The 27,453-nt window shown below is 35.9% G+C and overlaps 1 protein-coding gene and 2 non-coding genes across 5 annotated transcripts in view; 2 read left to right on the top strand and 1 right to left on the bottom strand.

Moving 5' to 3' along the window:
• Positions 1-2,226: 2,226 nt before the first annotated feature.
• Positions 2,227-27,453, top strand: part of LOC149085099 (uncharacterized) — a 46,164-nt gene continuing 20,937 nt past the window's right edge. For 2 of the 3 annotated variants that reach the window (XR_016192794.1, XM_089232898.1), the window contains exons 1-4: positions 2,227-2,433; positions 4,776-4,888; positions 8,972-9,097; positions 18,677-18,845. Coding sequence is in view for 2 of the 3 variants with exons in the window: in XM_089232898.1 (XP_089089024.1) it covers positions 2,292-2,433; positions 4,776-4,888; positions 8,972-9,097; positions 18,677-18,845 (550 nt within the window). In the remaining variant the exon portion in view is untranslated. Of the gene's footprint in view, positions 2,434-4,090; positions 4,505-4,775; positions 4,889-8,971; positions 9,098-18,676; positions 18,846-27,453 lie in introns of those variants that run through there. The other variant, XM_089232899.1, reaches the window with a different exon arrangement.
• Positions 6,598-6,671, bottom strand: TRNAS-AGA (transfer RNA serine (anticodon AGA)). The gene has a single exon. It is a non-coding gene; the product is annotated as a tRNA-Ser (tRNA).
• On the top strand, positions 7,195-7,268 carry TRNAS-AGA (transfer RNA serine (anticodon AGA)). The gene has a single exon. It is a non-coding gene; the product is annotated as a tRNA-Ser (tRNA).

The raw sequence follows: 27,453 nt of genomic DNA, 5'->3' as shown, positions 1-27,453 counted from the left end.
GTAGAGGAAGGATGTAGGTTTGGAAGCAGAGATGCCTAAGGTGACGGGTGGAGTTTTTAAGGTTCCGATGAAGAAAAAAAAGAGTTTTCGGAGACACTAATCAACATGGAGATTCCAACGGAGGTCGGCAGAAATAATTACACCTAGATATTTATAACTAGAAATTTCGGTGATCAAGGAGTTATCGATAGTGTAAGAAGAAACAAGGGGAAGTCTTTTGCGAGTAGTTCTCATAAAAACTGTTTTTGAAGAATGTAAAGTGCTTTAGTCCGTTCCTGGGACTCCAAAGATTTTTACTGTGAAATTTTACTGTGCTGCTCCTGTGCATAAACATAATATGGATTATCATTAAACCAACACAAAAAAATTACCATAATTCAAAGGAGATGAAATGCAAATGATGCCAGGGCAAAGTCTGGTTTCATGAATAAGTGGCATTTCTGATCAGAGTCAAAGCTCTTGAAATCTCCCTTCGCTACACTATCTGACCACAAAATATAGGCTATTCTAAGCCAAATTGATGGTTCTGTAAGATACTTGCTGCCGAGCTTGGTAAACAAGGAACTATGCAATTTTGGGATGATTTTCCAGAAGTTACTAATTGTTATAGGTCTATGCCAGATATTATTGCAGAACTAGGTGAGAGGCGGCGTATTTGGTGGCAGGGATTTTGTACTCTGGTGAAATATAATTATTCAACCAAACAGGGCCGCAACTAGAGGGAAGCAGGCGAGTCTTGTGCCCCGGGCGCTGGACGGAAGGGGGCGTCGAATGCACGCTTTAACTGCTGCTTCTACATTACATGTAGGCGCCAAAATGCGTTCTTGCCCCGGCTGAAAAAGTATCTAGTTGCGGCCCTGCAACCAAATTCTATCAAGAAACCAAGACGCTAATGCATGGCCCCCACATCCAAGAGCAGGGCCCCAGACTAGACTTTTACTGGCCCCTTTAAAAAAAATGAGAATCATCCCGGGCCCTGTCAGCCTTACCCTTATGGGGGGGGGGCATGCAATCGTGTTCCGAGGGTTGGCTAACTTTAAAAAAAGCATTACACTACAATTCAAAAAGAAAAAATTAAAATTATTCCTTTGTTCGATGAAATCTCAATTTCCCCCATGAACCGATTTTAGTCAATTTTTTTTTCCACGTATTACAATCACTGGTTGCCAATTTTCAAAAATCAAAATGGAGGCCCATGTTTTGACCACTGAGCTATAGGTTTCCCTATTATTCAGTGTATAGGCGTAGATAGACTTGGAGTCGGGGGGGCACGATGATGATAATGTCAACTCATATGTACATTAGATCAGTCAACTCTAACGTTGACGGGGGGGGGGGGGTGGTATTGCTCCCCCCTTCCGTATCTCCGCCCATAATTCAGTGGTTTTGACCTTAGAGGAGAAATAGATCTTTTAAGAATCATTCGACTGTGTTTTGTTATTTGCGCAACTAATGTATAGATATTCTCACTTCTGTTTGTATTCGATATGTCATTTCGATTTTTAAAATTTCTTGTTTCCGAAACAATTAAAAACAGTTTGAATCAGTGAATGCCTACTGTGTTCTCTTTTATGTGACTGTTTATTGCATTTTTTTCAGGTACAGATGTATACGTTTATATGGTGGATCGTCAAACATTCGTTTTTAATTTTTTTTATTCATATCAATTTCATAATTTAGCAGTTAACACTGGGCGCGTAGTGATTTTTTTATGAAACTAACATGACTCATTGTTCCTTTTTAAATTAATTTAACATTATTTAAAATAATTTTTCAATTTAAAATCAATTTTAACGTGATTGCTCTCATTTTGGATAAGATAAATCTTATATTTCTTCTCGATGGTTTCGACAACAAGCTACAAGTATAACATAGAATCCTACACGTTCACTTGAGTTCGAGGGGGGCAAAAAGAAAAAAAAATTCTGAAGAAAGGAGCGATGTGTGTGTGGGGAACAAAGTTTTTGGGGAACTGAATAATCAGTCCCAATCGCAAGAGCAAAATAATTGCCCTGAGAAATATGGGACGTATGGTCAGCCTTTGCCCAGCGTAACAATGAAAAATTTAAATAAATTTTAAGTCATATTAATCTTCATCAACCAGTTTAAAACAATGAATTTTCAACTCTACAAAATATATTCAGATTCAGTTTTCCTGAATCTGAATGTGTATTGAAGATATATTTTTCCTCTTTCCTTGGAAAACTTGGTCAAGGGCAGTGAAAAAGCTTTGATCGTCTGTATCTGCATTTCAGCAACAACATAAAAAACGAATTAGTTGAAATTTAAGGATGATGGAAAACGCAGAAGCGAAATCGAAACGAAGTTTCACAGTTTTAGCCGTTGTTGTTGCTTGTTTTGCAGTTTTGTGGCCTAAAGTATTTTTTCCAATGATTCAATCTGTCATAGGACCGACATCAGAAGAGTTGGATGGTATAGAAATTTCTTTGAACTCTAATTTTCTTTCGAACGGTTGGAAAATAAATTTTGATAATACAATGGAACACCTCTCAAATTCGGACTCTTCGGAACCTAAATGATTCCGAATCATGTATCAGTTTTGGAGACGGGGGTGGGGAATGGTCTGTCGTGAACGCTGTGGTGATATAGTGAGGGACTCGCATCGCGAAGCCATGGGTTCGAACCCACTGGCAAGGCCGCAACTAGATGCTTGGTCAGCCAGGACAAGCATGCATTTTGGTGCCATCCCCCAAAGCCGAAATGTGCGACGTACGTCGCAGAACAACCAGTGCTGTTGCAGAACTATCTGGAAGAATTTTAAGAATAGTGTAGAAAAACGCTATTATGTATATACGAATTTTTACCGCAGAACATTTTCAGTCAGCTGAGGGCTTGTTGCAGAACATCGCAAAACATTCTGCTTTGGATGTGCCATCTTGGAATGTTCAAAGAGTGAAATTTGTGCCCCCCAGTCCGGTTGTCACTTTTTTAATGCTCACAGTGTATGAAGAAAGCCCGAGCAGTGCCAGGTATTACTGCTAGTCCACAATTCTTTAGAGCTGAAGAAAATTGATTTGAATTAAAAAAAAAAAAATTTCGAAAGGGGACCCCCAAAAAAAACTATAGGGCACCAGACCCATTTGCTTCCCCTAGTTGGCACGCATGCCCACCAATGTCACAGTGGTGGTCTGCTGAAGTTTGGTTTTCTGTGGCTCCTAACTTTGATATCTCTGTAAAAAAGTCTTGTCACTTTAGGGTTTTTAACCAATCAGCAACGACATTTCATAAAAATCTGAGCCCTAGTCATTACGCTTCACTCATAATTTGAAATGTAGATGGCAGCACTGAAAAATCAGGCACAACACTAGATACACACTCAGACTGTTAGGTACACACACTCACACATTTGGCACAACTCACTTGGTATTAAATTTCCCATGGTGATAGACTAAATTAATAAAGCAATATAACTCTGTATAGTAACAGATAATATTATTTTAAACCATAATTTGTAATTTACTTATTCTCACTAGCAGAGCTACAACTAGGGGAGAACAGGTAGGATTAGTTGCCGGGCACGAACACAGGCGGAGATAGACTTGGAAGTCATGGGGGGGGGCAAGATGATGATGATGTCTATTCATCTATACATATATGCATTAGATCAGTCGACTTAACCTTTGATGCTGAGGGGGGGGGGGCAATGCCCCCCGTATCCCCGCTCATGGGCACGAGATCAAGAAGGACACTGAGTTTATCATTTTTCCATTCAAAATTACTGGGAGAGGCACTAAAACGAACACCGGCCCCCAGGGAACAGACTAAATTTTTATTTCTAGTTGCAGTTTTGGTTAATAGTTATCCATAGAAAAAAAATTATCTTTGTTCTAGCTCACAGTTTCCCAAACTTTTTATTTCATCGCCCCCCTCCTTCAGAATTTTTTTTCTCATCTGCCCCCAACTCAAGCTGACCCTATGTTATACTCGCAGCTTCTACTGTTCCCTTGAACCATTTCATTGCCTCCCAGGGGCGATATTGCCCACTTTGGGAAACTAATAGTTTTTTTTACAACTTTCTTGCATGTACCTAAAAGCATTTGTTTGCAGCTTGTACCCGCCACATCACTTGACATTTTCAGCATGTTTGGAAATTCACTTAATCACAGAAAATAATAGAGCATTAGACAAATTTTAAAACAATGAGGTTAACTGTACAGCGCCAAGAAATGAAACAAAGAAAAGTTCTTTTTATCAAAACCAACTAATCTTATTCACTGAGACATGCAGGTGCCATCAATATTTCCACTCTCCCAGAAGTTCAAACTGTAGTGAGCACCCACAATACATCAAAGGAAAAGGAAAGAAAATGACAGATGTGTGTAATAGATAAAGTTGAAACAGAATGTGGATAACAAAAACAAAGTCCTTAGTTGAGAGAAAAACATTTCTCTGCAGAAGTGTCCGGATTATGGGTGACCGGATTAGAGAGGTTCTACTGTGCGCAATTCATACAATTCTTTACTCTGCAAGCAGGGATTCCAAGGTGAGGTCCCTTGTATTCTAAAAATACTCAAGCCTTCAGTATGAAATAATTGAAAATATACACTAATATTAATTAATCTGCACTTCATCTTTGTGGCAGGCTGTTCGATATGTACAAGTATTTCAGATTACAAGCATGTTTGAAGAAAAAATTATGCTTGTAAATTGAAGTTCCACTGACAGTTATATAATTCATATAAAGCGAGTTATTAACAAAATTAAACTGTAGCCTATGTGTGTTTAAATTATACGTGTATTTTGTTTATGCATAGATCTTTCTGGAAGTTTGAGAAGTTTCAACTTTCAAAAGATGATTCACCCTCAGATGCAGGAAACAATGGGAGAAGAAAGGCCTCTTGATAAAATTTCAAAGGACAGCAACAGAGTAAGCTCATAAATGTCTATCTATAATGATGTCTTGTGAGAATTTTTCTCTCTTATACAGTTGTAATATCAATTACATCCTTTGTGATATTTCATTTATCTATTTATTTTATTGTATCACAGTCAGGTTGGCCATCTGGCTATTTAGGTAAATTTATGAACGAGAAGTAAACTCATGTAGTGTAATTAGGCCTTAAGATTATTCATTGGTTGTGCATGAAAAGCTTTTCTGCATTAAACAATTTCTTTTAGTCTTTATTAAAGATAATGGGCAGAGGTAAAGGTTTATGGGAGAAAATTTTTGCCCCTCTCTAACATCAATAATTTGTGTGGGTGAGAGACCTAATATTTCTGTTGTTCTGAAGATCAGTATTTAAAGTCATACAGAGCTCTGCAACCCTGGCCTCCAGCTCTTGTCAACTAAACTAGGATTTTTGATTTATCCCTTTTTCTATTTATTAAATTGATTTGTTAATAAATTCATAATTTCCAGACTTGAGACGTGTCAGCATCTAATTTGTGGGTAGACCATGTCTGCTGTGGATGATCTTCTGTTGTAAACTCAAATATTTGATAAACATATATATTTCTTCCTCTTGAGTTTTTTTTTCCCCATTTGTAAGATAAATGACTTTTCCTGCATTATTTTTTTTTAATCGTTTTATTTTGTTTTTTATTATATCTTTATGAATTTCATTTCAATCGAAAGAGAATTTAATGTTGGAGTATACTGTTTGTGGTTTGTTAGTCATTCCTGTATTCTAATTATACCTATTTATTTATTTTAGTATAGTATCTACCTTGTTTTGTATGGCATCTCCGGGAATGGACGAAAAAAGAATTTTTACTGTAGTGCTTTAATATGGTCTGTTTTGTTTTTTTGTTTTTTGTTTTTTAATCATTATTAGACTTATTCATTATATGTCGGTCATTTGATAAGTAAGATAATTCTCTGAGATAGCAGTATGATCATTTTCAAACTACTACTGCTGTAAGTATGACTCTTCAAAACCTGTCACAAGTTAGAGCATAAAGAGTTTTATGTTTTTTGTTGTTTTTTTTTGGGGGGGGGGGTTTGCATCATTCCAAGTTTGTGTTGTGTCAGTTATTTTGAAAATGTGTAAAAATAAGTTGTGCTGTGAAAAAAACACATTTTTATCTAAAATAGTTGTAAGCAAAACAGATTAATGCTGAATAGAAATTAGTTCATAGAGACTGAACCATCATTAAAGACTGTTTATTTTTTGATCAAGTTTAAACGAGCTGCCCATCCACCGAAGAAGAAGAGTGTCCTGGGTGTCCAATTTAGGCCATCATGCTGGAAATTATTGAAAAAGTTCACAGTATTGTTATGGAAGATTGCAGATTGAAGTTGCTTGAGATAGTTGATGTTATGGGTATTTCAGCAAAATTGATTCAAGTATTATCCATGACAAAAATGGAAAAGCTTTGTCCAAGATGGGTGCCAGGATTGATCACTATTGATCAAAAGCAATTACAAAAAAGAATTTCACTATTGGCTCGTAACACTATATATTTTCAGCATCAATTTTTGGCTGTGGGTAAACCATGGATTCACACCACTAGACAGTAGAATCAACACAACAGTAAAATCAGTGGATGGAGCATGGTGAAACAGCACCAAACAAAGCAAAGGTTTTTAACAGCTGGCTGGTGCGAAGATATATTTTTGGAAAGAGAAAATTCAACTGCCCCTGCTGGGAATCGAACCCACATCCTTTCACTTTCTGGGTGAATGGCCTACACCACTAGACCACAGAGGCAACAAATATCTCAATCTTTCCTTGGAGCTCATGTGCACTGAACTGGACCGTACATGTAGTCTAGTGGTCTAGAGCAGTGGTTCTCAACCTTTGCGAGCCCGTGGCCCGGTTTCATTCATTTTTGTGAGTTGAAAGCTCAGTCAAACACACGCCCAACAGAAAATGAATGAGGAAAAAGGAAACTGCTAATCACTCGTGGCCTGGTATGAATATCAGGGCACGGTACCAGGCCGCGGCCCGGCGGTTAAGAAACACTGGTCTAGAGCGTTTGCCCAGAAAGTGAAAGGACGTGGATTTGATTCCCCACAGGGGCAGTTGAATTTTCTTTTTCCAAAAATATATCTTCGCATCAGCCAGCTATTAAAAACCTTTGTATGGATAGCGGAGAGTGGTGTCATCCTTAGATAAGTCGCCATCTGGTGGCATCGTCAGCAATTGTGAGCTTTGACCTGAGTTGTCAGACCGTCCATGTATGGTCCCTTTCAGTGCACACAAGCTCCAAGAAAAGATTGAGATATTCGTTGCCTCTGTAGTCTAGTGGTCTAGGGCATTCACCCAGAAAGTGAAAGGACGTGGGTTCGATTCCCCACAGGGGCAGTTGAATTTTCTCTTTCCAGAAATATATCTTTGCACCAGCCAGCTATTAAAAACCTTTGTATGGATAGCGGAGAGTGGCGTCATCCTTAGATAAGTCGCCATCTGGTGGCATCGTCAGCAATTGTGAGCTTTGACCTGAGTTGTCAGACCGTCCATGTATGGTCCCTTTCAGTGCACACGAGCTCCAAGAAAAGATTGAGATATTCGTTGCCTCTGTAGTCTAGTGGTCTAGGCCATTCACTTAGAAAGTGAAAGGATGTGGGTTCGATTCCCCACAGGGGCAGTTGAATTTTCTCTTTCCAAAAATATATCTTCGCACCAGCCAGCTGTTATAAACCTTTGTATGGATAGTGAAGAGTGACATCATCCTCAGAAAGGTTTTTTTTTTTGTCTGCTGGAAAAGTGATGGCCTCATTTTTTGGGATTCTCAAGACATAGTCTATATAGACTACTTAAAAGGGTTACTACAAAGAAGGGTCAGACAATAATAAGGGAACATTATGCCATACTTTGGAAATTTGAAAAAACAGCTGCAGGTGAAATTGCCAAGATTGGTTCACAAATGAAGCCCTATTTCATTAACATAATGTTCCATCTCACAGATTCACCATTACAATGGTCAAATTGTGTGAATTACACTTTGCCCTCGTACACTGAATTTTACGTATTTGGCCACGCATGAGTTTTTCCTGTTCCCAAACTTGAAAATTTGTCTTGGTGGGAAAAAGAAATTTCATCATATGAAAAAACCATTGTAGCTTTAAATGACTTGAAAAGTTGGTTACATAATTTTCTGATAGATATAAAGCAAGGCAACAACTTTCCGTTTGGAAATTAGAAGACAGAGGACAGATGGCCGCTGTGGTGGTCGAGTGGTTATAGTGACGGACTCGCGATGCGAGGATCCGGGTTCGAACCCCACAGTGGTGGTCGGCTGAAGTTGGTTTTCTGTGGTTCCCAACTTCAAGGCGCAAATGCGAGCCGATCTCCCCGTTAAAAAGTCTCGCCACAGAGAGCAACAGTCCTACAACGAAAGATCATTCAATCATAACACTTCACTCATAGTTTGAAAAACTGGTGGCAGATGGCAGCACTACACATAACAAGCATTACAGAGAAACAAAAAAAAATTTCACGTCAGGTTTCACTACACGTACACGCACATTCAAGCATGTAGCGATTCGTTGGGGGTTCCGCGGGGGGTTGTGGGCGGGGTGCATGTGTGGTGTAGCAGTAGTAGGTAGGGTAAAAAAGGGGCTCGGGGATCCATGATGTTCTTAAGTCAGCCACCTCGTTGGGCAATTTGCCTGTTGTGGTGTTGTATTTGTATTGTATTGTATAAAAATTTAGATTATTCGTTTTATGACACTGTATTTTCACTCTCGAAACTGGTGCAGTTATTTTTTAAAACATTTTGAGCATTTTTTTAAATTAGAATCATACCTCTATGACATATGACTGATGAGATAAAAACCGAACTAGGACTTACAGGACACCCTGTATAAAACTTTTAATGTCTATGTAATTCAAACACATCCTGAAAATTTTATTCCTTAAATTTTATGCTATGTCCTATTGCAAATACCGTACTATAGATCTATGTTTGATGATTCTTTGTTGTCATCAAATTTCGTTATTTTTCTAAATTGTGGTCATATTAAAATTGTGCAAGCTGATGTTCGAAATGATTTTCTACCTTCAAGGCATGGATTCATCCATCTGTAAGGCAAAGTGTTAGGCCACATTCCAAGAGTGCTGGTGCAGTCAACATTCTTGTTCCTGTGTATACCATTGGAATAATAATTTTCTTTGCCTATACTGCATTGAGGGTATGTATTCTGAAGTATTGTTTTATTGTGATGATTATTAAATTCTCTTGGGCGAGATGCAGAGTTTAAGAAATTTGAATATGCTCCATCATGCAGTTCATATGTATGAATGAAGTGGAAACAAAATATTCTGACAGGCTGAATGTTTGAACTGTTTTTCTTTGACCTCAAATAAAGTAATTTGACTGTGGTTTCCCTAAGTAACAATTCATTGTTTTTCTCATTGAAACTTGAAAAGCCATAGGAGTTTCCAAATGATTCAATGATTTCATCAATTCATTGTTTTTCTCATTGAAACTTGAAAAGCCATAGGAGTTTCCAAATGATTCAATGATTTCATCATAAGCAGGAAACCTTAAATCAAAAATGCTAAGATTCTCAATGTCACAGATTCCCAAAATGATGTGTCATGAGATAGCCCAGAGGTGCTGCTAGATATTCCTTGGATAAAAGGAACTCTTTCTATACCTGATTACAATAGTAGCAGTATATATATCTTATTAAAGAATTTGCATGAAATAATGTGTGGAATTTCTAACAAAATTTATTAACACATCTTTTAGTTCAGCCACATTTTCAGATTCCTTAAAACAAGCAACCATCACTTTGGTCTACAAATCTGGAGAGAGAAATTCCCTTTTCAATTACAGACCTATATCAATTTTCCCATAGGCGGAGATAAACTTGAAAGTCTAGGGTCATTATTGCTGGAGGGGGCACAATGATGATGATTTCAATTGATATATACATTAGATCAGATGGCACTACCTTTGACACTGGGCCCACCCCTGTATCTCCACCCCCATGAATTCTCCTAATTTTTTTCCAGAGTTATAGAAAAATTTTATCATCTAGAATTTATAAATTCCTCAACCTAACAAACTTCTTTGCTGAAAATCAATATGGTTACGTAAAAGGTTGTGTTACCAAAAACGCTCTATTGAACTTCTCTAAATCTGTTTATAACAGTATTGACAGCTACAAATTTATTATGGCCATATTTTTAGACATCTCAAAAGCTTATGACAATGTAAATCACCCAATTCTCATTAAGAAACTCGGTTCTGCTAGAATCGGAGGTAATACATTGAACTGGTTCACTTCATACCTAACCAATCATAAACAAAGAGTTAAAATTAAAAAGACTAAGTGACTATATCACTATACAGAGAGGAGTCCCCCAAGGATCAAATTTAGCCCCCTTGCTTTTTATAATATTCATAAACGACTTATGTAAACTAAATATTCATGGTACTATGACATAGCTGCCAAGTCTCCCGAATTTTAGCTTCATCGCTCGACCTCCCGAAAAGTTCTTAAATCTCCCGAATTTTTAAGAAAATCACAAAAAAATCCCTAATTGTCCCTAAACATTCCCTACTTCATTAAAAAAAATCCCCACTTATGAAAACAATCCCTAAGGAATTTCTTTCGGGGCATGAAGACTCTTTTTTTCCCCTTTTGAAATGACGCCACACGTCGTAAATGGGGAAATTCCCTTTTTAAGGAAGTTTCACAAAACCCTCTGATGGTAACAAGAAAGTTGTTTGTCTTATCGCGCAGGGAAATGGCTTAGCAGCCAATAGTCCTGGATAATAATTGAAGATTATAGTGACGCGCATATGGTCAAAATTTCTTTTGTTGAAGTTACGTATGTGCGCTATAACAAAACATGAATACTGATAAGCAAAAACATATTTAATCAATTTTAAAGACACTTATTCCGATGAATTTCCTCTCATCAAACGTTCCAGAAGAGGGCCGACTTTTCCTTTTTGTACAAGTTGTGTTACGGACATGATCATCGGTCATGGAAAGACTGTAATCATTACTCATGAAATGAAAAAAAGAAAGAAAAAAAAATCAAGCAAGTGTCTTAGTCAGTGTTCTTCAAAAATTGACGCTTTTTTCCTTCATCTTCCGATGATTTTGGGGTCATTCACGCAGAATGTTTGTTCGCAGCGTTTCTGATTGAACACAATATTTATTTTTACATCACTGAAGTTTTGGCCTCCAATTTCACTTGTTTTTCGCGTAGGAATTTTATTCCCAAGGGTTTAACTTCCATGTTTGTAAAATCCCTATTTTAATTTAACTTCAGTTTTTGAGTAGGGATTTTATTCCCTACACTTTAACTTTTATGTTTGGAAAATCCCTATTTTATTTGGAAAAATCCCTATTGTATTTATTAGGGAGTGGTTTAAGCATAAAATACGGGTTTGCGAGAAAATCTCCCGAATTTTCATTTTCAAAAGTTGGCAGCTATGCTATGATCACATACCTATGATTCTGTTCTATTATATTCTTCCAATGATTTTAATACACTAACAAATTGCTAAGGGTGACAGTAGTGCATCTGACTCTGTATTGATGAGACATAGTTTGAGATACATGATGTTTAATTATGAGGTTATAAAGAAGAAATTTACACAGGTACATATTTACATTAGATTAAGAGAGGGAAAGATGATGTGGATGCATCTCGAGTGAAAGCTGATCTGGTGTTCTCACACACATGGCCCTTCAGACCCTCCTGTAGGGGCATCCAGTCACATGATCATCTCGTGTTTCAGTGCAAAATGTACTGAGATTCTTTTCACATGACCAGAGCGTGCTTGGTATGAGAGCCAATGTGCAAAGTATAATAATACATAAAAGAATATTGAGGCTGTACAAACTCAAATAAATCATGACCTGTGCTTAATCAGAAAATGGTTTCTAGCTAATGATTCAACCCTAACAAAGACTAAAATCATTTTTTTCAACTTAAGTTACTTCGAAATTCATTTTAATCTAAAATTCCATAGTCCAATATGTCTGAACCTGGACTGCTCCTGCCAAAAAATTCCACAGGTACATAATATCAAATATCTCAGACTTTATATTAGTAGCAATTTAAAATGGAAACTTCATGCACTGGAAATAGCTAAAAAAAACTGTTATATCATATATATAAATTCTATTATCTCAAAAGGTAACAGCAGAATTTCTGAGCTGATGTTGTTCTTCCTTGTATGAAAATTCATAGCAGAGAATGGCTATAAGTTATAATAACTGAACCTGATTATGATTGTAAAATTATTAAAGTCTGGATGATATAAGTGCCTTTTTTACATTTTTACCAACCAAGTATAGTTTAAATGTATTTCATACAAATAATTCGGACTTTGCAAGCTAACTATTAATTTTTTAACAGAATTTACAGGTTGTTTAAACAAAATATCTTTATTAATTTTTTCTGAAATCTGGATTTATAGTAATGAAGTGAACTTGTATAATAAGTTGGATGACTTCAACTCGTTTTTCTGTTGCAGAGAAAATAGCAGGTCAGGGGAATTGCAGTCTTTGTATGGAAAAATCTGGGTTTTTATCAGACTGATATTCATTTCACAACGGCTGAATGTATCCTATTATTCAGTAGGGAATTTAATATTGCACTCTTATCTGTCTATCATTCTCACCAATTGACAATAGCTGAATATAGATGGCACCCTTCAGGATATCACTGTCACAAAAACGAACAGTTCATTTCTTGATTGATCCGTCCGATCCCCAGGTGAACTTTCAAAAGAAAGCTCCATAGAAACAGCATTACGCATCCAAGGCGACCACGAACCCAACAAATATCCCTTCATAAACGAGAGCTGACATCCCATAGAGACTTCAACACAGGCAGAGTGATTTTTGACTACAAGATGAAGAGCTCAATCAATGGATCAAACTACGCTGAGGCACCCAGCTAAATTTTCAACTCATGACTTCCAGAATGAGGCGGGATGAAAATATCACAGGTGAAATGAAATGTAGAGTCCAAGGATGAACGTGTCTGTTCACTGCACACTACCAGCATAAAAGGGAAAATTCCCCATCTCACATTATTACCGAAACCAATCCGTATCGAGATTCGGCGGCACTAGAATCAGTATAATATTTGGCAAATAAATTTGCATATTCACATGAACTTAGAATAATATTGTAAAACTATGGTAGTCAGCATCTGGCAACAGAAAAAACCATGAACATCGAAGACCTGACCAGAGTCCGCAGCATTAGGCTTATTTTGGATTGTATAAGCTCAAGACATTGTAAACTGGTGATGTGAGATGGTCCTAGGCCCACCGACGGTGTGAAGTTAAAATATTGTTAAAATATGTATAATTATGCTTGCAAAACATTATCAATGCAAAACATTGCCATCATGGGACCCGATTAACGATAATTCACGGGTACTCCCATCACATTACAGAATCTACGGAACAGCATATCAATGCACAGCCAATGAGCTTAAAATGTGTATTAAATTAATTAAAAATGAATATTACAAGCAACAGTTTATGAAATGTGATACAAATAAAAAGAAATGGGAATTTATTAACAGTATTGTGAAAAACCAAAATAAAGCTATTATTTTGCCAGATTCTGCTGATACTCTAGAACTTGCAAATCAATTCAACACCCACTTTGATCATATAAGCCACAATACATCTTTATTTGGTAACAATGATGGTTTTAAACAATACCTTGTGCCTACCATAAATTCCTTTGCCTTTTTTGATGTAGTCGATCTTGAGGTACATAATACTTTAAATTCTTTTTCTAAAACTAATTTTTATGATTATGGTGAAATTAATATATATTTGATTAAAGAGTTTGCTGCAAATAATGTTGCATTTATCACAAAGTTCATAAATATCTCATTTCAACTTGATGTATTTCCTGAGTCACTGAAACGAGCCACTACTACTCCTGTTTTTAAAGATGGCAATAAATATTCTCTGAGCAACCGGTACAATTGAGCCTATCTCAATTGTACCGGTTTTTTCTAAACTTATTGAAAAAATTCCTTCAAATATGATATATAATTTTTTGTATTCTGTAAATTTTTTTGCTAAAAACCAATTTGGTTTTATAAAAGAACAATCATCCGTACAGGCATCGCAGCCTCTGGATCATAAATGTTTTAAAAAACATCTAAATCTGTGTTGAAAATGAATAAATTTGATTTGATTTGAAAAATATATATATACTCTGCATGGTTTTATTCAATTGTCAATTATGGTATCATCTGGGGATTTTTCATCTGGGGAACAGATGTTTAAATACAAATACAACACCACAACAGGCAAAATGCCCAACAAAGTGGCTGAGAAAAAGATGCCCATAACAAATATGGATGTCATATATTTCAAAAATAAAGCAATCCAATTAAAAATGTAATTAGAAACATTACAAACAATATATACACATGATAAAATATTATACAATGCCCATAGAGAATACTTATGGTTGTCTTATTCTAAGTATGAATAACTTCTCGATTTACTCCAACATGTTTATCATACTTCTTTTTGAACGCGTCAATTGTGTTAAAATTTACTACCTCCGGGGGTAAGCTATTCCATTTATTGACAACCCTATTAGAGAAAAATTCCCCCCCCCGACACCATAACCTTGCATTGTCCCTTACCAATCGATACTGTTGTCCCCTTGTAAAACCAGTCGATTGGCGGTGTACTAAAAGTTCATGGTCCATTCTATCCATCTCATTGAAAATTTTAAACACTTCGATCATATCTCCTCGACATCTGCGTTCATCCAATGTAAACATATTCAAAAAATGAAGTCTCTCTTCATAACTCGAGCCCTGTGTTCCAATAAGGACACGTGTAGCTCTTCTCTGCAGCCCCTTCAACCAAGTCCATGTCCCTTTGTACGTATGGTCTCCAAAACCTTACAGCATACTCCAGCCACTACTCCTGTATATCTGTGCGACTGGCCCTAACAATTCATTAGCACATTCCCTGAGGACCCTGGGATATATATCATCTGGTCCTGGTGCTTTGCTCGCACATATATTTTTTAGAAGATTTAGAACCTCCACATCTTCCACTTGAATATCGATGAGGATTTTATTTCCCCATGCAACACCCGTATATAAAATATCATTATCTGTGTTAAAACTCTCTAACCTAGACCCTCCTATCGAGAGGGGGCCAACTGTCCCCTTACATCCATTATTGACGTATCGAAAAAATGATTTTGGATCAGAGCCAATGTTATCTGCCAACCTAGATTCAACTTCCTTTTTACTATCCCTTATCGCTTTCTTCAACACTCTTCTTTTATCAGTAAACAATGATAGATCACCTCATCCACTTTTATACTCTCTGAATGCTCTTTTCTTTTCATGATAGAGGTTACGCACGCTATCCGTGAACCATAGAGGGTGCGATGTACAAACACGCCTTTTTCAAACAAAGGGTATGACGTCGTGCAAAACAGAGGACAGTTTCGTACTAAATTCCTCCCATTGACGTACCACTCTTACTGATTCCAACCGGTCTTTGAAAACTTCCGCTAACCTTCCTCTCAAAACATCAAAGTTAATTCTTCGAAAACAAGGAACCAGTCTTTTGTCATCAACCTTACCCGAGTAAAAGTTAGTGAAATCTGACGATACGATGATCACTGGAAGAAAACTCTTCCCCTACCAAAACATGTTCAACAAGATCCTCAGAACTAGTGAGAACTAAATCCAAAATAGCAGTACCCCTAGTGGCTTCTGATACATGCTGATACAAAAAATTTTCGAGCACCAACTTAAAGTCTCTTTCATACTGATCTCTAGATGAAAGGTTCTCCCATTGAATACCTGGGTAATTGAAATCCCCTAGTATGAGAACCCTCTTACGCTTACACATGTAGGAAATTTCATCATGTAATTTTTCGATGTAGTTTGGATCCCTATTCGGTGGATTGTAACAAACCCCAACAATAAGTTTATAATGTCTTTTGTTCTCAAGCTCAACCCATAGTTTCAATATCATTTCTTTTCACGTTACACTCTCTAGCCTTCAAACATGATTTCACGTATATCAACACTCCACCCCCTTTCCTATCCGATCTATTTCTCAAAAAAGTATCGTATCCTGAGATGTGTAAGAAAGATTCATCCCCATCCTTTGCCCAAGATTCAGTAATGGCTATAAGATCCAGGCCCTCCACAACCATCATAGTTTCTAAAAAATCTTTATTACCCAAGCTTCTGGCATTAATTAGCACACATTTTAATTTACCCAGTGATTTATTGTCAATCGAGAAGCCATTCAAGTCAGTGGTGGGTAATTCCCCGTCAGTACTGTTATGATTATCATTAACTAACCCGCATTCCCGACTACGTGGTCTGGGAGTAAAAAACCTAACCTAAGACTATCGTAAACCTTCCAGACCCCCCCCCCTCTTATTTAGATGGATCCCATCCGAATGAAGCCACCTATTGGTAAATGCGGGAAGCTCCAAGAACGTGACCCCAAGAGAGGAGCAAATGTCCTTCAGGCCTATATTGAATTGGTGGATCCTACTCCTATATCCCCTACTACCCCTTGGCAGCACTGGAATCACTGCCACATCTGAACCCCCCTCCCTAGCGGATAATAGTAAATCCCGGTACTCTGACAGAGTCTCACTAATATTCACTCCTACCTTATTCGTTCCCACCCACAGAATCACGCGCAAGGGCAACTTTCGGCGATGAAAAAGTCTCAAACATTTTCAATCTTCCCCCCAGGAAGACAACAGCGCTCGAAACCCCGAAAATCCCTACACACTCTGTTCCCAAGTTCCCTAACCATAGAATCACAGATGATTAAACCCTTATCACTATCCCCCTCTACCTCATTCACGACCACCCATTCGCCCTCTAAACTGTCGTTGTTCGTGGAGATTGCTTCTTCATCAACAGGTGGCTCGGCAACAAGAGGCTCCGGCTCCGTTATAACCGGGCCCTCTAGAACCCTAACTTTTTCCCGTAAGGCTTCGACCTTGAGTTCCAACCTTTCCCTATCCAAGCACCCTTTACAATTGAAACTATCAGCTACTATACCATTAGACCAGGGAAATCTCCCGTCGCAAGCTCTACACAACACTAGTCGAGGTCGAGGCATACTAACACTATTGCTAAACTAGATAATGATAATTAAAAATAGGAAAATGAGAAACGTTAACAAGAAATTAAAAAAAATTAAAATACATTACAATGCGAAATATACGTAGGAGATTGTACGAAAAAATTAAGTAAAATAGAATGCTCAACACTAAATCACGAAGAAAATATATAATAAAAGAATACAACACACTCAAAAAAAGTATTAAGCTACAAAGTGCAATTTATACTTAATAAAATTAGTCAACTATATATATATATCTGTTTACTAACCTAAAACAATAGGACCCAAAAAGACAAAATGACTGGGAATACCCGGGAAACCGTTCGCTAACACTAATGCCCAAAAACTCACGAAAATATATCAAAAAACGGGGAAAGAACACGAAAAAATGGCGCAAAACAGTTGATTATCGACAAAAACAATGGTCACAAACCTGGCTAAAATAAACTGAAAATGAAATGAGAGAAAGGAAATAAAATTTAAATCAACCGAAAATACCAACGAGAGATTAAAAAAAATTGAGACAAATAAAAACAATAAAAAAAAAAAAAAACTTGGAATCCAAAGATGTGCTAGAAAAAAAAAAAGAAAACACTGCAGAATATGACCCAAAAATTAAAAACACGCTAAGTAGACTCATGAGAACAAGAAAAACACAAAATGGCGAACAGACGTGACGTATAATCCTTCGGTAATCTCCTGACAACGGTTACGGAAAAAACTGCTGCTATTGGTCGGTGAGCGGAGCGTGATAAAAGCACGTCCAGTCACAACGACGGCGAAGACAAGAATTTAAAAACTATTTGCAGTGCTCACTCTCAAATATCAATTTATAGAAATTCAAATCTACTCCCCATAAGACATAACATCATTTACTGAATCATACTCTACATATATTGTAATGAAATCAGTATGCACACAAAGAGAATCCATATCATTGGGAAGACCAAACGAAATTTACTGCATACCCTCATTTAGAAAAGAAATATTTCAAACATTTTTACTACCTTGCTCCTAAACTATTTAATGCTTTACCATTGGTAATACAGAATTTATCTAGGTTTGCATCATTTAAAAAATTCGCTTTTTGAATTTCTAATAACAATAGACGATATTGATGTATATTTTCAATTATAGAAGCGAATTATGTTTTCAATATGCCTGTAGTTGCCTCATATCAATTTTTATTTTATTAAATGCTACTGTTATATATGTGAACATGTATTTCAATATAATTGTCACAAAAATTTATCCAAAATCATTTCATTATTTAACTTCATTTTTTATTATAACTTTTGTGTTATTTATTTGTTTCTTTAGTCTTTACTTTTAATTAGTTGCTCTGTACAGGCTCGGGCCTCTAGACGAAAACATTGAGTTTTATATGTTATTAACTTTGGAAATAATTTGAATTTGAAAAAAAAAATCTGTATCAAATGTAATAATGGGGCTGTAATTCCCAATCGGTTTATCACTGCACTTCAGGGATAGTGCTGAAGTGCCTCGACATTGGGAGGGGTGCTACAAACATAAAAAGTTTGGAAATCCATTTTCTTGTCCCAAATGTTTGGGAAACATTTCAAAATGTTAAAAAACTCAAATTTTTTACATGTAAGTTCATTTCAATTTGCAGATGATAATTTCAGCTCTTCCAAGCAAAAAAAAAGAGTGTGCAAATATACTTATTTCAAATGATGAAGTTGTTAGTTATGTGAATGAAAACAGTAAAGATATAGAAAAAAAAGACATTCTGCAGGAAAGGAAAGCACAGCGTGCTTTACAGCAGTATGGCAAAAAGAAAGGTAAGATGATTATTTTTTATGTATTTATGTAGTTTACTTAATATGAATTTTTTTTAAACTTTAATGTGTCTTTAGTATTACCTGTAAAACATGATTAATATTGCTTAAACTGTTTCGGATGAGTTCTTTCAGTACCAGGTAAGTATTCTCCATGTTTTGGGTTCAGTCAAACTAATCTATATTTACTGGTTATTTTTGTGAAGTTTTATTCTTCACAATGAGCTATCTCACAACTGATTGTTAAGAACAAGTGTGCACAGTTTCCAGCCCATGAAAGGGTGTGCCTAAGGCACACCTTTCAGGGTTCATGATTCAGGGTTTGAATCTCAGCAAAGTCTAGGAGGTCTTCAAGCAGCTATTCGAAATTTTTTTCAAGTTTAGATTTTTGTTAAATTATTTCTCATCTGCGTATGAATCAGCTATAATTGATTTTAAAAAAAATGCATTCAATATTGTACAAAAATTTATAGAAAAATATTCTCTTAATGCACAGAAAAAAAAAAAACCTTTGTGCAAATATTTCGTAGAAGTTTCCATGTAAATTTTCCTAGCAATCCTTGCGATTTTCGGGTTTGAATTTGTGCTGTGATTTTTATGTTTATTTTCTTTTTGTTTCTGTGTAATGCTTGTTATGTGTAGTGCTGCCATCTGTATATGATCAGCAACAGAATTATGAGTTGGCCCTCAATGATTAACCCTTCGAAGGGTAGACACTTTTTTGAAACACATAGAAGACCCACCGTCCTTCAAAGGGCTCTAACAGCAATTAATAAATAAACTTGAGCTTAAAACATTTGTGTTTTCTTCTATTGAAGTTAAAAAATTAAATAAAATCATAACTTTTAATAAAGTATAGCTTGTTTTTGTTTTTTTTACTTTGGAACTGTATTATTAATTTATAACCAAAAAGCAAATATTGAACTCGTACGATGAACTAGTACCAATGTTACAAACTGTTTCTGGATGAACCAGAAAATATTCTACTGATTACAGGGGTGGCCAACCCACGGCACTTGTGCATGCCATGGTACTAGGAATGAAGTGCAAAAGCTTTCTTCAGAAATCAAAGTAATTCTAGATGTTTTTCAACAGAAAAAAACTCTCTGCAAGGTTAAAGCAATTTATTTTTCTTATCAATAATTGTCTCTGGGCCACAACTAGATACTTTTTCAGCCAGGGAAAGAATGCATTTTGGCGCCCACATGTAACATAGAAGAAGCAGTTGAAGGGTGCATTCGGCGCCCCCTTCCATCCAGCACCTGGGGCACAAGACCCACCTGCTCCCCCTCCCCCTAGTTGCAGACCTGAATTGTCTTTTGTTGTCGGGAATCCAACCCTCATCCTCTTACAATCTGGGCAAATGCAGTAACCCATACACCTTAGAGAGACATAATTTTCCTTTCATTACAACATGCACAGTAGCATGATGCATTTGCGACTTCCTTTAACTTCAGTAATAGACCCCCCAGGTGGTGATAGTGCAGTGAAATATTTCCTCTTGCAAAATTACCAGGGTTCGATTCTTAATGGAGACAACAAACTTTTCTTTCCAAAGTTTATCTTAGCATTAATGTATAGATAGTCTCTTTCCTAATGTGATGTGGGCTGAGAAAAACCATCTTTGTTTTTTCAATGTTTTCATGGGGTTTTTCCCCCAAATTTTGAAAACACCCAACAAGAGGTGCAGATGTGAAGAAAATATTGTGAGGGTCACTAAAGTTGCTGGACGTCCCATTTGTACTGGATTCAAAGACATCTATATATGGGGATTGCATTACATATTCATGAATTATTAAACTTTTAAATAAAAAATTAAATTGACCAATAGCTCTATTCTCTGATGATTGAATTGTTTCAAAAGGATATAAGAGTGATAAAAATTTACTTGAATTAACATTCAGTTATTTCTTGATATTTATACCTCTGTTTACAAAAGTGTTCTTGGCATTGTGAAAATCTGCATATTTTATGAGACTAATACAATCACTGTTTCATATTAGGTTCTAATGGCAGTTCATATTTTTTCTGTGTGCATTTTAAACATACAGTATCATTCACTTATTGAAATTGCTGTAAAAAAATGATTAAGAGGGGAGCTTTTTTATATTAAATATAAGACCTATAATATAATCTATACTAGTGAAAGCATTCTCTAAGTAACAGTAGATACTCATATCCATTCAGAGAAGAATTTAGCTGAAAATGTATCATTTCTTTCTTTGGCATGAGTATGCTCATAGATACTTTCTTTGCAAAGAGAAAGTTGAAGCTCTGGAATTTCCATGCCTTAAGCTACTTGTTTGACTATCAACATACTGCTTTTTTGCGGCTACAAGAACCATGCAATAAACAGTTGGGTCTGCACAATGCAGAGTCAGTATGGTAGAAATAGTAGAAATATAAGTAAACAACATTTTGTATTATAATTATCAAACTCTCATCATTTCTAGTTTTATTGTCAATATGAAACTTTAATTTGCCTGAAAAATTCAAGGTTTCATAACAGTCAATTTTGGTTATAAGAGAATGAATTTTTTCTTGTGCACTTGTCAGTGCATGAAAAACATTTTATTAGATATGACAGAACACCAGGGGACTAAAACTAAGTTTTGTAAATTTTAAATATTTTTTTTACTTAAACAACTTTTAGGATTGAATTTGAAACTACCTTTGTTGTGAATGTTTAGGATGCAGGCATTGAACTTTATAAGTTATTAGAGTGGACTCCCTATATGCATTATTAGTAGTCACCTTATACAAATTTCAACTGGAAATAATTTTGATGTCCATGCAGATTATAAACCATCAATTCTTTTTCAATTAACACCATCCACTTCTTGAAATTCACAATTTCAACATTTATAGATTAACCAGGCTATCTTATTCGTCATACATGATACATATACACTGATGGCAAAAGAAATTCCCTCTCCAAGAAAAAGGTAATTTATATAGGTGAATAAAATTTAGGTAATGCATGTGTCTGTGATTTATTGACTTCATATATACAGCATTATAAATAATACTGAGTGCACGCAGAGCCATTTGAAATGTGCATGTTATGAACATCAGTAACCACACCCTTGAATACAAGCAAATAGAAGTGCATGCATTCTGTGGTAGGGGTGTCATTGTGAGGTATAGGGTTCTATACCTGTTGTACTTTGTCAAATTGGTAACAGTCATTGCTGGTTGTGGATGATGCTGGAGCTGAGAGAAGTCAAATAGTGCTCCACACTTGCTGCATGGAAGAGTGATCTGGTAACCTCATTGGCTACTCTGTACAGCATGTTGGGTTATAGCTGCTGTGTGTGGAGGATGAGCATTATCCTGCTGGAATATGCCTCCTTGGATTCTACTTATGAATTGCAGCACAACTGGTTCAATCATCGCAATGTAAACACAGATGTCAAGATGCATAGGATAAAAATGCAAGTGATCCTGCTTATCACCAGAAATCCCTCCCCAGATCATCACTCCTGGAGTAGGACCAGAATGTCTATGATGCACCTGCCCTCCTCTTGATCAATGTACATCCATCACTAGAACCAGGGCAAAAAAAGGCTATTATCTGTAAACATAATGGATATCCATTCCCCTTCCAATGGGCTCTAGCTTGATACCACTGAAGTCAAGTGCAACATTAATTTGGAGTCAGTCGCAAACATGCCACAGAATGCCTGTTAATGCACAGGGGCACAGATTTAATTGTCAGGTAATCTATTCGATACTGTTTGTTGTGGCATACCATTGTTATCAGAAGCTAAAATTTCTGCAACAGATGCAGTCTGATATGTCAAGGTCATCCTGTGAATACAGAGATCTCTTGCACTAGTGCCCCGGTCTGCCCGGAACCTGATCTTATAAAGCAGTACCTTCTTGGGACTACTGTTGCCAACTATCATAGACTTTTAGAGTCATCTTGCCCAAACCTTTCCATAATTTTATGGTATAAAAATTTTCCTTAGAGATGGCACTGTACTTTACCCTGGGTCCCGGGACCCAAGTAAATTATTCAAAAAATCTGGGTCCCCCATCCCTTTTAAGTGAAAGTGGAATCCCTCTTGAAAAAAATTATCTTGAAAAAAAAAAGTGTGTGTGTGTCTCCCTCTTCCCCATAATTCACTAGTATCTCTGGATTTTTTTTCCAGCATGCCCAGGTCTTTCATCACCTGCTTATATCTTTTTGTTGAGACAGCAGTGGGCCATGTTCTGGGTAGGAGAAGGAGGTATCTCTGTGAATCAAATGATTCATTTCTAAAAACATGTTCTATCCAAAGGTTCATTTACTTTCATTGTCTACTAGTAGGAAAAGCTTGCAAAGAAGCCCATTAATGAGAATTTAACATATGGAATGTAGCACATATAGCAAATCTAAACCAAATATGCAGTTAATCCCACTTATAACATTCCCATTTAGAAAATTTTTCCACTTAGTGAGACTTATTTTTGTCGTCCCAACTCTAAATAATTCTCATTAGGATTTCCTGTTTACAGTGTTTTTTATGATAGTTTTTCCAAAAAACGTTATAAGCAGGATCCACACTGTAATTAAGAGGGTCACACATTTACATATTTACTAATAGATTGATTTATTAATTCCCTTCTGATTGATTTTCCATTTCTTTTAAAAAAATCTTGGCTCTTTCAATAATATCTTCTGATTTAAATTAAAGCAAATGAGATTCTCTCTCTCAGATACTTATCTTCTGATTCTCTCTATTCATATGAGCAAGGATTTCATACCAATCCTTGCAAAGCGATTTCCTGGTACAATGATTTTATTTCCCTCCCTGTTGGTCCACCACTCTGATCTGTCGCAATTTAACTACCACATATTTTCCGTAGCCGGTCAATTTGTCGCACTCAACTTGTCGTGCCTCAATTTGTCGTGGTACAAATTTGTCGCAGCTCCAATTCGTAGCGGCACAAGTTTGTCACAGTGTCAATTCATCAAACCGTGATTCTTCGCTGTACATGTTCCACGCGAGCTTGTATGTAGGTTTTTGTCTTATACGTGAAATAAGAAACATGAACAAAAGTGTACACGCAGTTTACTGAAAATAATTATTTTTTGTCATTGCGGAAAGGGCATCGAAATTAAAATTTCAGTTGTTAATAATACTTTATCATTGTAATTACTAGAGCCCAGATTATATGCAATTGCATATTTTAGCATTTTTTGTCGTTAAAGCATATGAATCCATAAAACTATATAATTTTCAAAATAAGTGCATATTTTCATATACTTATTCAATTTCAGCGGATTTCTTTGAGTTTTCCTAAGTTTGTTGTCTTTTTCCCCCAATTTATATATATATATATATTTTTTTTTTAATTAATTTTTTTTTTTTCGGTACTTGCAAAGAACACTGATCTCTAGAGAAGGGTATATGTCGTACCGCAACAAAGAGAGGATAAGAGAAGAAGCAGAAAAGAAAATTATCATTTTAACTATCTATATTTTTTAGCTTTTGGGGGTGTTGGTCTCTCTTGTCTGCAAAGAGCAATCCATCAGTTGTCAAAAGTTCAAAGTGAACGGTGACCATATGTTCCAAAACGGTCGTTTTGACTTCAGGGGGTGATTTAAGTAAATTTCATATGTATATAGATGAATTCTTTTTTTTTTTCACTCATTAAGAAAACACCGACAGGACCAATACCTCATATATACTAATAGCTACACGAGGAGATACGTATCTATAGGAGGTATTGACTGAACCCGAGAAAGAAACGCCCAGGCTTTGTACCTGGAAGCACTTTGCTCCCCCTCCCTGGGGGAACTCGGGCATCTCCAAAGCCTCCTAGAAGTATATAGGAGGCTTTGGCATCTCTGGCAAACCCAGAAAAAAAGGCAACAATTAGCAAATACATGTTAGGTGGCAGAAGACAATAGACGCAGGATAATTGTTCAAATTTTCATGAAGAGGCATATTTCAGCTCACAATAAAGAAGCGGGTTTCTTTCTTATTTTCTTATCTTTTGATGTTTCTCAGAAAAGGAAAAGAAAGAGAATATTTGCTATTCTAAAAATATTTTAACAGTACAAATGAAAAAAAAACTGTCAACATTTTTCTGGTGGCAGACTGTATCACCACTCCCACCATTTCTTAACTATAAGCCCTAGGTTCTTCATTCCCTTATTTTTAGTAGGATTTTAAATGCAAGAGGTGAATATATTCGTCCACTTCTATTTTTCTTTAGTCTACTGGCGTAAGCAAGTCATGTTTTTCTCTTCTTCAGAGATTTTCTTCGTTTTCAGAAGCGATTTGTTAAGAAAATGGATTTCCGAAAATCCTACAGATTTGACAACAGATGAGCAAATAATATATTGCAGGCTATGTGGAAAAAATAAATTCCAAGTTGACCAGCACGGGAAAACAAGTGGAGATACTGCTAGGAAAGGAAAGAGTGAACAACATTCTATACAGGCACTGTTGACCACCATTTCAACTTTGTAGTGTGAAGAGAAAAACGAATTTTCAATGGATTTATGCAATGCTCTGGTAGGAAGCAACATTCCTTTCTACAAACTAAACAATTTAAATTTTAGAAATTTTCTAAAAAAGTACTGTAAAAATCAATGTCCCGAACGAATCAACAGTTCAGAAAAATTATTTGGAGATTGTGTATGATCAAGTGGTCCAGGAAATTCGTAGTGATTTGAAAAACAACCATATTTGGATAAGTGTAGATGAAATCACTGATGCTTGTGGTCGCTGTGTGGCACATTTGATTTGCGGAAAAATGGATTTTAAAGGGCCATCTTGGCCATATTTGCTCGCATGTAAGGCTCTTGAAAAAGGGGATCAATCTGGAATTGCCAGATTTATAAATGATTCTTTGCACATTTTATGGCCGAAAAGCGATTCCTCCTGTGAAACGTCCTTGCTTTTATCAGTGATGCTGCCCCGTACATGGTGAAAGCTGGAAAAGCACTCAAAGTGTTTTATCCTAACCTTGTACACGTGACTTGCTTAGCTCATGGGTTGCATCGCATTGCAGAAAAAGTTAGAGAGCTGAATGTGAGAACAAAGTCATTTCATCTGTGAAAAAAATATTTGTGAAAGCTCCATTGCGATCGAAAGTGTACAAAGAAGCATGCCCAAACATCACTCTGCCACCCGAGCCTATTTTGACTAGATAGGGAACGTGGGTGGAAGCAGCATTATTTTATTCTTAAAATTTTGATAATGTGAAAAGTGTGGTTTATTCTTTCGATAATGATTCGTCTGCCACAGGGTTGGCAGGTCAAAAACCTCAAATATTGCTTTTCGATATAAAAATTCCCATTGGAAATGCACTCGTTAATTGCATGTAATGTTTAAAGTGACTATGTTATACAAAGAATAAATATTTAAAATATCATTCTAAAATAATTTTCTACTCTCGACAGAATTATTTTGGACAATATATATGTTTTTTTTCTTATAAAATTTGAATAAAGTATAACAAGAACATTGAAGGTAAAACTGTGGAAAGATTTGACATTCTTTGATTCAAGATGATTCTTGACCTCCCAAAAGTTCTTCAACTGCTTATATATGTTTGCATTGATATAAACCATCTGCTGTCTTTTTTACAACAGATAAGTGTTTAAAAAAGTTTATTACATCATGTATGTAATGTTGATTTCTGTTGTTATTAAATTATCTAGATAACCACTGATACTTAAAACGATACTCTTATTGCGCATAACATTGAAATATATCTAGCGAATCAAAATACTAAATTGTAAGACTTAAAATGTCATTTAATTTGGCAATGCTAGATTGTATGTCAAACTTAGTTATTCTTACTTTTGCACTATGATATGGTACATTTACTAGCATTTATAATGCAATGGTTTTCCAATTGAAGCTGTATTCAGACGTGCAAAACAAATGCTTTGGGTATCAAGTCTTGTCAGCTCTGCTTTAGTTGAAAATACTCTTTAAAGCTCTGTGAATTTATACACCCTGATCTAAGAAATTTTTAGGTGAAAATAAATGAGTTTAATTATGCATTAACAGATGCTGGGTGAGAATTTTTATATGGAATAAAATTTTGGGAGGATCAGAAAATTTAAAATATTAAAATAGATATTTTTCCTCAGTAATTATCATTCTGAATATAAAACCCTTTAATCTCAATAAAAGTAAGTGTTTTGTTATTTATAACATATCTATCAAGTTAACAAAAACTATTTGATATCATTGACAGTAAGATTTTGATAGTTTTAATACCGAGTTAGTTTCTGGGGTCAAAAACCTAACCCTGATGCCCTATCATACATATTTTGAATAAGCAGCTCTATTCCACTTACCAAATTGAACACAGGTAATGAGTAGCTTAGATAAATAAACCATAAAATTATATTTTATATGTTCTAGGCTCTTATGTTGAAGAATTCAAAATTGTAAATTATAATTAACATTTTGTTTTAATTATTGTAATAAATTAATGTTTAAAAATAAAACATTCTGGTATGCAAAAAAGTAAGTTTTTCATCACGTTGTATACCTATTGTGTTCAAAACATTATCAAAAGGCATTCATTTACGTTGTAGACAGTTTTTGACGGTTTAAACCAGTTTTTGACATCAAAAACCCAACCCTGGTCTGCCATA

The sequence above is a fragment of the Pholcus phalangioides genome, unplaced genomic scaffold, assembly GCF_987345545.1.
Source record: "Pholcus phalangioides strain wild (caught in Gottingen) unplaced genomic scaffold, Ppha-v1.0 ptg000007l_1, whole genome shotgun sequence".
Classification (NCBI taxonomy): domain Eukaryota; kingdom Metazoa; phylum Arthropoda; class Arachnida; order Araneae; family Pholcidae; genus Pholcus; species Pholcus phalangioides.
This window is presented reverse-complemented; position numbering and strand designations above follow the sequence as displayed.